The 10720-nt window shown below is 56.8% G+C and overlaps 2 protein-coding genes across 3 annotated transcripts in view; both read left to right on the top strand.

Moving 5' to 3' along the window:
• Nucleotides 1-346: 346 nt before the first annotated feature.
• SP6 (Sp6 transcription factor) lies at nt 347-6171 on the top strand. 2 transcript variants are annotated; one of them, XR_005655112.1, is made up of 3 exons: nt 347-503; nt 2621-3899; nt 4413-6171. XR_005655112.1 is itself a non-coding variant. In XM_039873698.1 (2 exons), exon 2 carries the CDS (start codon nt 2674-2676, stop codon nt 3802-3804), a length of 1131 nt encoding a protein of 376 aa, XP_039729632.1. In that variant the 5' UTR covers nt 347-503; nt 2621-2673; the 3' UTR covers nt 3805-6171. The 2 variants fall into 2 exon arrangements, 1 of the variants encoding a protein (XP_039729632.1); XM_039873698.1 differs by having other exon boundaries at nt 2621-6171.
• Nucleotides 6172-9543: 3372 nt separating this feature from the next.
• Nucleotides 9544-10720, top strand: part of SCRN2 (secernin 2) — a 3768-nt gene continuing 2591 nt past the window's right edge. Inside the window, exons 1-3 of the mRNA XM_039873798.1 lie at nt 9544-9672; nt 10051-10224; nt 10521-10720. Of these exons, the coding sequence (XP_039729732.1) occupies nt 10051-10224; nt 10521-10720 (374 nt within the window). The 5' untranslated portion in view covers nt 9544-9672. The remainder of the gene's footprint in view (nt 9673-10050; nt 10225-10520) is intronic.

The following is a 10720-nucleotide window of genomic DNA, read 5'->3' as shown; positions in this document are numbered from 1 at the left end:
TCCACCCGGTGGGGCGGTTCTCGGAACCTGGGGAACGCTCCGCCCGCGCCCCTCGCCGAAGGAGTGGAAGGACAAGGGAGGAGCGAGGGAGGGGGCGGGAGGCGACCTAGTTAGCGATCCCTCCCCCACTCCCCGCCCGCCCCCTCCTCGCAGGCCCGGCTCCGCAGGGCCTCCAGTCCAGCCGAGCCCGCAAGGGTTAAAGGCGGCCGCAGGTGAGGTGGGCGGGGCCGAGATTCGGGGGAAAAAGGAGCGCTGGGCCGGGGATGAAGGCAGAGCGCGCGGGTGAGTCACGGGCGGAGCTGGCCTCGCTCGCTCGCTCGCTTGCTGGCTCCCGCCCGCCCTCCGCCCCTCCTCCGCCACCCGCCACCGGGTCGGATCACAGCCCCGGCTCGCCCTCGGCCCCTGCTCCTCTCGGCTGGAGAGTCCGCCGGCGCCCAGGGCCCAGGAGCGTCCGCCCGTAGCGCGCCAGCCAGCCGTGCCCGGAGCCCGAGCGCAGCCTCGAGGTAGGAGCCCGCGTCGGGGCGGCGAGGGGTGAGCGCTACCGGGATCCTCTTGGAAAGATGTGCCCGGAGCGCGCCACAGCCTCTTATGGCCTTGGGGGAGGTGGTCCTCAGAAATCTGAGGGGCTTAGAGCCCAGGCGAAGTTAAAACTGGGCGGACGGGAGAGACTGAATGGATCGAGGAGGCTGGAAACTGGGGAAACTGGAGCGACTGGGACAACTGGAGGACTTGAAGCTTGAGGACTGCGGGTACGGAAGTCTTGATCACCTGGAAGCCGGTGATCGGGAGAGGCAGCCGGCGGAAGCGGGGAGGAAGGTGTCTCTAGCCGCCTTCCCGCTTTGGGGAGAGGGAAGCCGGGAGTTCGCGTCCTGCTGTCTCCCTCCCCGAAACCTTGCTAGCAGGCGACGCATCCCAGGACTGAGCTTCCTGCCCTGCTTCTGGAAAGGTCACTCTGTGGAGCCTGGGGCCTGGGTCGTTAGCCTCCCCACCCCCTAGCCCCTGGGGCCATTCCCAGGCGCCAAAAGCTATTAGGGTCCCCGGCCTCACTGCTCCCGCCCAGCCCTTTCTGGGCTGCCCCGCCTGGGCCTGAGGCTCCATTCCTGCCGCTTCGCCCTGTTCCTTTCTTGTGGTGAGGCAACAGGAGCCTCAGTAGGCGCCCCAGTCCCTCTCTCTCTCCCTTTGCCAGACTACCGGGGCCACCTCCCTGGTACCAGAAGCAGAGGGTCAGCTGTGTGAAGTCCCTGCCATAAACCATAACTCTCATCTGTCACTATCAGAGGAGGCCCAGGACACAAACCCCACACCTGGGGCATCAGAGCTCCCAGGCCTTAGGGAGAGGTGGGGAATCTTCAAGTCACAGATATGTAGGCAAGAAAGGGGTGGAGATTTTTGGGTTCCCAATGGTTTAGGGAAAGTGGAAAGACCTGGTTCACAGAGGTACATACAGTACATATTTGTTGATTGAATGAATGAATGTTTTTGTTCAAGTCACTTCTCCAAATACTGCCTCAATCTCCTCTCTTTTTTAAAATAAGAGGGTTGGCCTGAAGCGGTGGTTCTCAACACTTGGCTGTATTTTAGAATCATCTGTAGAGTTCTTAAAAATGATCCATGCCTACAATGGATCCCCTTATGTAATCTCTTTGGGTAATTCTCCTTTTTGATTTCTGTGAATTCTAGCTTTTCCTGTTGCGCTCAGCTTCCTCTACTCTGACCCTGCATCCCTTAAGGGGTGGCAATTTTACCTTCCTGAACTTGCTGGTAAGCTCTTCTCTCCCTGACTCCTTTCTCTGGGGAAGGTGACCCCTCCTAGCTTCACATCTGGGTCTCTCTTCCATTGGAGGAGGGCACGGGCAGCAGCGAGAGAGCTGGCTAGCACCAGCTGTGGGTCAGGACTTGAAAGGGGGCTTAACTTTCTCTGGTGGTGAGAAGTCCTCCGGAAACTGGCACTGCAGCTGGACCCCCAGGGAGGTGAAGTTCTGCCTGAGGGAAAGGGGTGGGGGCCAGGGAGTGAGTTTGGTGGAGCCAGGCAGGGAACTGAGGGGAGTGAGGTAGAGCAGTGAAATGCTCTTCTACTGAACATGGCTCAAGGATGGAATGAGAGCTCTTTCTTCAAAATCAGACTATGCTTTGTCCTTTGAGAAGTCAGGTCCCCTCAGAGTTTGAGTTTCAGAAACAGACCACTTCCCTCTCTTCATCTGTGTCCTGAGTTAAACTGGGGATGCTGAGATGGGTCTAGATCCTCCATTTTGGCCGGCAGCAGGTCTGCAGGGGGGCCTGGGCAGTTGAGGTGGGATGACTTGAGCATTGTACTGTAAGCGTATGTAACTTAGCAGCCCAGAACCAACTCGACTCTCAGGATAAGCTGGGTGCCATAGGAGGGATAACCTAGGAGAAGGTAGACTTCCATCATCCTCTGCCCATGGCCAAGAAACCTCACTCACTCAACCCTTCCTAGCACTCTCAAATTCTCTTAAATGATCTTTAGTCCCCACCCAGCAGCGTGTTCCTCTTTTTCACCCGGGGGCCAGAGCGGGGCACTTTACAGGGAGGAGATCTAGGTTGGGACTGAAAGTGAGCTGATGACTTTGCTCACTCACCTTTTCTTTGCCTCCTTTAGGTCTCACCTGAGGTGCCCCTGACCGTTCCTGTCCCCCACCCCGGATCCCGGCAATGCTAACCGCTGTCTGCGGCTCTCTGGGCAGCCAGCACACCGACGCGCCTCACGCCTCCCCGCCGCGCCTCGACCTGCAGCCTCTCCAAACATACCAGGGCCACACGAGCCCGGAGGCCGGGGACTACCCCTCCCCGCTGCAGCCTGGAGAGCTGCAGAGCCTCCCGCTGGGTCCTGAGGTGGACTTCTCACAGGGCTATGAGCTCCCGGGGGCCTCCTCTCGGGTAACCTGCGAGGACCTGGAAAGCGACAGTCCCTTGGCCCCGGGACCCTTTTCCAAGCTCCTGCAGCCGGACATGTCACACCATTACGAATCGTGGTTCCGGCCGACTCATCCAGGCACGGAGGATGGCTCATGGTGGGACCTTCATCCCGGCACCAGCTGGATGGACCTCCCCCACACTCAGGGCGCGCTGACCTCACCTGGCCATCCAGGGGCGCTTCAGGCTGGTTTGGGGGGCTACGTCGGAGACCACCAACTTTGTGGTCCACCACCTCACCCACATCCGCACCACCTCCTCCCAGCCGCTGGAGGGCAGCACCTCCTGGGACCTCCCGACGGGGCAAAGGCCTTGGAAGCTGCCGCTCCGGAGGCCCCGGGGCTGGATTCCAGTCTGGACGGTATAGCCCGGCCCAAAGGCTCCCGGCGGTCAGTGCCCCGGAGCTCAGGTCAGACCGTGTGCCGTTGCCCTAACTGCCTGGAGGCGGAGCGACTGGGGGCTCCGTGCGGACCCGACGGGGGCAAGAAGAAGCATTTGCACAACTGCCACATCCCAGGCTGCGGGAAAGCCTATGCCAAGACGTCGCACCTGAAGGCGCACCTGCGCTGGCACAGCGGCGACCGTCCCTTCGTGTGCAACTGGCTCTTCTGCGGCAAGCGCTTCACGCGCTCGGATGAGCTGCAGCGCCACCTCCAGACCCACACGGGCACCAAGAAGTTCCCCTGTGCGGTCTGCAGCCGAGTCTTCATGCGCAGCGACCACCTGGCGAAACACATGAAAACCCACGAGGGCGCCAAAGAAGAGGCTGCCGGGGCGGCCACAGGCGAGGGCAAGGCCGGCGGAGCGGTGGAGCCCTCCGGGGGCAAAGGCAAGCGGGAGGCGGAGGGCAGCGCGGCTGCCTCCAATTGAGCTCCTCGGTACCGCCTCCCCGCTGGTCTCCCCTGGGGGCATCAGAAGAGAGCACCCTGGCCTGATGCCCTTGGGGAGCGGCTTAAAAGGAGAAGGTGGTTATTTATTGAGAGGGAGGAAAAGTGGTGCGGTGTCAGGGAGAGGGGGCGCTAGGGGTGTTTTAGTCTCTGGGGCTGGACGGGACGCGTTTGACTGGTTGGGCGGGGATGAGCCGTGCAAGGCCCTCTGTCGTCGTTTCTTCGCTATTCCACTCACAACTCCAGGCTGGGGGGTTGGGGTGGGGCACCTCTACCGCTGCTGGAGGCGGAGGGGACCCGCTAGAGGAGACCATGCGTCCCCGGAGTGGGGCCGCCCCTGGCGCTGGGGGTAGCTGTCTGGACACGTCTTTAGCTCCTGGGAACTGGGACATAAAAGTGCCTCCGGAACCGCCCTGCGGCCTGGGTCTCTTTCATCCCTCTCCTAGTGCCCCTTCCCCTAGGGTTTCCAGAGAGAGAGGTGAGATGGGGTAGGGGAGGCTGGGGGTCCCCCTTAGGGAGAGGTCTCTATCGGGCTGGGAGGGTTGTTGCTGTAGAAATAACTCCTTTGATGCGCCTCCTTAATCCTTCCAGACCCCGTCTGATGGAGCCATGAAGGAAGAGGGGAAGAGGGCCAGAATCCGAGACAGCTTCCCAGCCAGAACTGTGGGGGAGAGAGAGCTAGATGGGGGCGGGGTGGGGGAGCGGTTGAGCAAGGAAGTCCCTTTCTCCAATTAGAGAAAGGGATTTAGTGGGGGAATGGAAGGAACTAACCCCTTCTCTCTCTTGAACCCAGATTCAGTCCTTAATTTTTGGTCTTATTAAAAATAAAGTTAAGTAGTCCAATTTCCCCATCTGTTATCTGTCCTCCACCCCGATGTAAGCTTTCAAGGCAGCCAGGAGCCCTGGCTCTAGAATTTGTGTAGTTCCTCATCCTAAGTCCCAGGAAGAGGATTACCTTGGTTTGTTGGGAGTGTCCCAACAGAGGGACCTCCAGTGGTTCCCACTTAGAGTGCAGGACTCTGCCTGGCCATCTCCTGCTCACCAGAAGCTAATCCCCACTCTTTCTTTAGCTGAACCCTCCCCTTTCCCTGCAAACCTCTGCCCCTCCTTTAGAGTGTGTGTTAGGAGGCTCCTTTCCCTCACCCCCCATATGAAGGAGTTGTTCTCCCAGTGGGATGGATCTGCCTTCTGAGGTGCTGTCCGGGAAGCTGTCCTTGTTCCCTTCTTTAGAAGCTAGAAATACATCTTGATTGTGATCATAGAGTGGGAAAGCGGGGGAGAGGAGAAACCCAGCAGAAGCTGAGCCTGGCAAAGGGAAGGAAGCTGCTGGGTTTGGAGCTAGTGTGCTTTCCCAGGCTTGAGGTGGAGTCCGTAAGGTTCCCCCTGACCTCCCCTTCCCACCGGCCCTCTTTCTCCACCCACAGCCCTATGTGAGGATTAGTTGTGTATTGATTTTTAAGTTATAAGCAAAGGGTATTTTATTTAATATTAGGGCATGCGTGTGTGCATGTCTATGTGTACGTACGTGTGTGTTCGTGTGTGTGTGTGTGCGTGTGTGTGTGTGTCTGTGTTTCTTTACTGAGCCTGGGGTCTCCAGCCAGGGAGACCCCATCTTTTTTCCCCCGTCCAAGGTCCTGGGGCCTAGGCCCACAGTGTCTCCTCCTCCGTTGAGGATTCTGGACCCAGCCCAAGGACTGGAAGCTCTGGGAAATGGGGCTGTGATCTGGGTGGGACTGTGTGTTTGCCCAGAAAGGGAGCCCTTCTTGAAAGGGACAGGGTGACTCTCCCTGAGGGACTCATGGGCCAGAGGCAGTTTAAGAAGTAATGCTCTTTCTTTATGCTCCCTCCTTTCCCTACCTCCTACTAACCCAATAAGAGGTCCCTTTCCTTGCTGAGAGGGTCGGGGGCAGGAGAGTTGGCAGCACCTGCAGGTTGCCTGGCCAGGTGGAGAGAGGGGGAGAGAGGGAGGGCACTGTGGGTGTGGGATGTCTTTCTCCTCCACCCATCGAAACCAGCCACCCCCTCCCTGTGCCACCAGGACAGCCTTTCCCAGTGACCCTTCTGAGGGGAACTCCCGAATAGGTGTTGGTGGTGGGGGGACACAGAGTCTACGCCCTATGGAGGCCCCGAGCTCTAAGGTGTCGGATGAGGGCTTTGGTTAGGTTTTCTTCTGCTCCCCTCCTTTATAGATCTAGGTTGCTTGGCTGTCTGCCCCCTTCTAGGCAGCCCCCTAGAGGAGAAATGTAGGATTTTTTTTTTTCTTTAACTGCTGTGAATCCACTTTGTAGGGGGAAAGAGGAGGAAGAAACAGCCTGTGTTTTTTAATGCCATAATAAAGTGATCAACCACATCGTTGCTTCGTTTGTCTTCCAGCTCGGGTTCCCTTTTTGACTCAGTGTCTCAGCAGTGAGGACCAGGGTGGCTGCAGGGTGGGGTGGATACTTCCCTTTGATCTTGCAGCCCTGGGCAGCCTCACCTCCCTCTGTTTGGGGCAGAGTTGAGCTGATCCAAGGGTCAGATCCTGCCCTGGAGGTGGCTGGTGCCGAAGGAGGGAGGAGCTCCCTCTGGGTTGACATCTGTGCTGACTGTCCCTCCCTGGTCTTCACCTGTGGGGATGAGGAGGTTCTAGATATTTCCTTCCTCCTGCACATATAAGCCCCCTCTTTCCCCTCCCCTGCCAAGAACGCTGGTTCCCTGCCTTCCCAGAGATAGCCAGCCTCTTGGCACCCTCACCCCACCCGTATGGGGGTGTGTGTGTCAATCAGTCCCTCTGGCTGTGAGTGAGGTGGGGGTGACTGACAGCGATTTCTTCACCCAAGATGATCCCTATCAGGGACAAGGCGATGAAAGGCAGCCAAGATATCTGATGGGCTCCCGCCCAGCTGGAAGGTATGAGGGAAAGGCTCCTACTGCAAATCGCAGATTAAGACCTGCCAGTTACACAACCACGCTGTGCACAGTGCGCCCTCGCGGGACCCATGAGTGCCCTCGGATGTGCAGAAATGCCCGTCTGTGCTCACTGTCCCAGGCCGCCCAATGCCTGGTATGTAGTTGGTGCCTAATTCATGTCAAATGAGTAAAAACTTCAACTCCAGAACCCCGAAACCAGGAGGAGAGGTGGAAGATCAGTTTGAGCTTCAGGGGCAGGGGAGGTTATTATGCCCTTTCACCTTCCTATCCTACTTTTTTTTTTTGCCAAAACTGTTCTTTTTTCCCTAGTGGGATTTCTATTTACCCTCCTCTAACCCTAACCCAATTTCTCAAGAGCCAAACCCAGGTCAGTCCACTCCATCTCATGTCTGAGTTTGGGGTCACAAAGTTTACCTTGGAATGGAGGCATCAGAATGATTTAGGAAGGAAACCAGTCTGGTCTAGGGGGACAAATGTTTTGTTTCCATCTGCTCCTGTATTTAGAAGTCTGGGAGGAGGAGGGACAGACATTTTCCTATGACCTCATGCCTGCCCCACTTCTTGGGGTGCCTCTTTTGTCTTCCTGGTTCTGGAGGAGTTAGACCCCATTGGTCCCCCAAGGACAGGAGGGCAGCTCTGGGGCCGGCTGGGCCTGTCTGGGCAGGGCTGGGGCCGCCCCTCCTCCCCTTGCAGCTCCTCCTGCTGACCTGCATTCTTAGCGGGGGCCTCTGGTGGGGCTCTGACGCTCACTAGCTCGTTTGCCTTGGCAGCAATGCTGCCTAGCTGGCCTGGCCCCCTAATGGAACCCAAAGCCACCTCTGACCTCAGATCTGATGCCCCCAGCAGGATGATCCCGGAGGGGAATCAGAACATCTGGACTGACGCTCTGGGTGACCTTTCTGAACTTCCATCTCCTCCCCTGGGAAGTGGGAGTAGAATTCCTCTAGGGTGGGTGAGTGAAATCAGGAATGGGAAAGTGACAGAGGAGCAGGCGGCAGGGGAACAGCTGCCTGAGGCTATGCTGCAGCTGTCCCAAGCCTCGCCTCCTGCCTGTTCCTGCCCCACAGCGGGCAGCAGGGGACGTGCAGGAGGTGAACCAGCTTTCCTGCAGGCCGCTTTGTTGGCGCTAGCACACAGCCTTGATGTTTGCTCTTGGAATGACATCCAATGGCAACCTCGCCACCTCTCCGGAACACCGTACCTAAGCAGCTTTCACCTCCCCATTAGTCCCAGTGAGCCTGACTGCTCAGCATCTTAGCAGTGTAGGTTTGAATAGAATCTCAGGAACCAAACAGTCCAGTTCTTCCCACCCAGTAGATGGCATAGTTGAATTACTCATGGAATTTTTCAAGATACCCTGATTCCCCAACCCCCCACCTAGTTATGCATTGTGGGAGTGCATCAGAACAGTGCTTCCCAAACTTCACACCTGGGGTCTTGTTAACATGCAGCTTCTGGTTCAGTAGGTCTGAAGTAGAGCCTCAGATTCTGCAATTTCCACAAGCTTTCAGGTGATGCTTCCCAGACACTTTGATAGCAGAGTGTTAAAGTATTGTGTGCAGAGTATTAAAGAGTTGTGTGGTTGAAAAATAACCCTTCCTCACCCTACTCGTGGTTGAGAACCACTGATCTAGTCTAATGCCTTTATTCTGCCACCGGGAAAACTGAGGCCCTTGCAGGGCAAGTGACCTGCTCAAAGACCCTGTGGAACTGTAGTGGAAGCCAGATGAGACGGTGGTATGCAGAGTTCCTGCCTCCAGCCCAGCTTCTAGGTCATTCTTCTCTACAAGTGGCAGTCCCCTTTCTGAAAGTGAAGCCTATCTTGCTGGAGAAAGCATCTTCTTGGGACTCAGATCTGTATACCCGGAGGCAATTAAGAAATATCTCAGATGTAGGCCCCAACAGCCTCATCTGGCTGGTCTCCTTTAGCGATAACCCAGCACACCTGCCCGAAGCGTGCCTCCTGGAAAGCCTCAGTCTCTGCCTTCATTCCTATCCCAGGAGTGACCACAAGCTTGCGTGCTATGGCCAGGACTCTGAGCAGAAGCCCTGACTGGTTGGCAGATGGATGTGGGAGACGTAGATAATCTGTAGTGTCTCCCCTCCCCCATTCCTGGAGGGCTCCACAGAGCAAAAAGGCATGAGATACATTGGCTTAAGTGCTGGTTAGGGAGATGGTTTATAGGAAAATGATCCAGGAAGCAGAATTTGAGACTGGAGTCCTCCTCCACACTGATGTGTGTCCCACTTGGCCAAGATTTCTCCTGTGCTGTTTCAGCTTCACTATATGTAAAGGCACCAAACCTTCGTAATAGACATCCCCAAATTTCCTTTCAAAGCTATCTTCCTATGAGTTTGGGCACTGTGGGGGCAGAATTGGCCCTTCAGGCATTGGATGGGTTTTGTGTATATGTGCCCTTTTAAAAGTGCATTAACTTAACTGTTCCCTACACCTCCTGGCCTGATCACTCATAGATCTTATTAAGGAGGTGGGTGGGCACCAGCGTGGGACTTTGGAATTCAGACCAAGGCACAAGTAGCAGAGGTTCTTTCTTAGACTCCGAATACTCCAGTAGTCCCAGCTCTCTAATAAATCAGCCCAGTTTTTCTTTCCTTCCTTTTCACCTGGGGTCCTTTCCATTCTCAGCTTCCGCTCCCCACAGTGACCTCATTGGAGTTGCCCGCTAATTCGCAGACTTTATTCGTCCTGAAAGCTGCCCCCTGGGAAGGGCAGGTAGCCAGATTGGAAGGTCGCTCCACTCAAGAAATGGTGCTGGCGCACACCCTGGTGGAAGACAGAGGAACTGCAGGTGCTCGGTTCCGGCTCCGCCCCCTGGGGCAAAGGCCTTCCAGGTCACCTGAGAGCTTCCGTCCCTGTTTCTGACCCTAAACAGAGGCAGTGGCGTCCGGGACTAAGCTGGGTATCTTGGAGGGAGAGAAGGTGAGGAGCATACACTATTGGGGAAGCCAGAAGAGAGGGACAGAAGAGAGGCGTGGGACTCTTGGAGAGGGGCGGGATAGCTAGGGAGGTGGTCCCACGAAGGGCCAGGACTCTCAGTAGGGCAGGGCCCTCGAAGTGAACACGGGCTGTGCCTGCCTGCTGACTCCCAGGCCTGGAGCTTGAGGAGAGAGTGGGTACCTCCGCTGGAAAATCGCGCATATTCGTGCCTGGGGTCCTGAGTGTCCAGAACCCGAGGGAAGTGTCTTCCCTGAGTGTCTGTTTGCACGTCTTGGGAAAGGAGCTCCCTAGGACTGAGTCCTGGCCAAGATGGTGGAGAGGTGGCAGGAGAGGGACACACTCATCCCTCCTTCTTCCCAGATGGCATCGTGGAGCCCTGACACCCCATGTTCCTGCGACTGCTTTGTCTCGGTGCCCCCAGCCTCGGCCATCCCAGCGGTGATCTTTGCCAAGAACTCAGACCGACCCCGGGATGAGGTGCAGGAGGTCGTGTTTGTACCAGCGGGCACTCACACCCCTGGGAGCCGGCTCCAGGTGGGTCAGGCCAGATGGGGTGCTGGGAGTTGGCAGATATAGGAATTCTAAGACTTTTCTCCTCTGTTCCCCACACCTGGGAAGCCACCAGATGTAGTGGAAAGAGCATGAGCTCACGTCTACCAGTCTGGACCTAACCTTTTTTTTTAACCTCTGTCAAACTCTTCTTCCTCATTTGTAAAATGGGAATGATAAGACCTTCCTTTAAGGGCTGTGTAAGGCGACTGGCCCAGTGCCAGCACTTTGTAATTACCTCCTTCTGAGTAGACTCTCCCTTTCTCCTCCCTTACCTGCAGTGTACCTACATTGAGGTGGAACAGGTGTTGAAGACCCATGCTGTGATCCTGAGCCGCCCTTCTTGGCTGTGGGGGGCTGAGATGGGTGCCAATGAACATGGTGTCTGCATTGGCAATGAGGCTGTGTGGACCAAGGAGCCAGTTGGGGAGGGGGAAGCCCTGCTGGGCATGGATCTACTCAGGTGCGGCTCCTGCCCCCC

This window comes from Pteropus medius, unplaced genomic scaffold (genome assembly GCF_902729225.1).
Source record: "Pteropus medius unplaced genomic scaffold, Ma_sr-lr_union100, whole genome shotgun sequence".
Classification (NCBI taxonomy): Eukaryota; Metazoa; Chordata; class Mammalia; order Chiroptera; family Pteropodidae; genus Pteropus; species Pteropus medius.
This window is presented reverse-complemented; position numbering and strand designations above follow the sequence as displayed.

What these genes read in the sequence shown, in the direction of transcription:
- SP6 (XM_039873698.1), top strand. Translation starts at nt 2,674, where the DNA reads ATGCTAACCGCTGTCTGCGGCTCTCTGGGCAGCCAGCACACCGACGCG.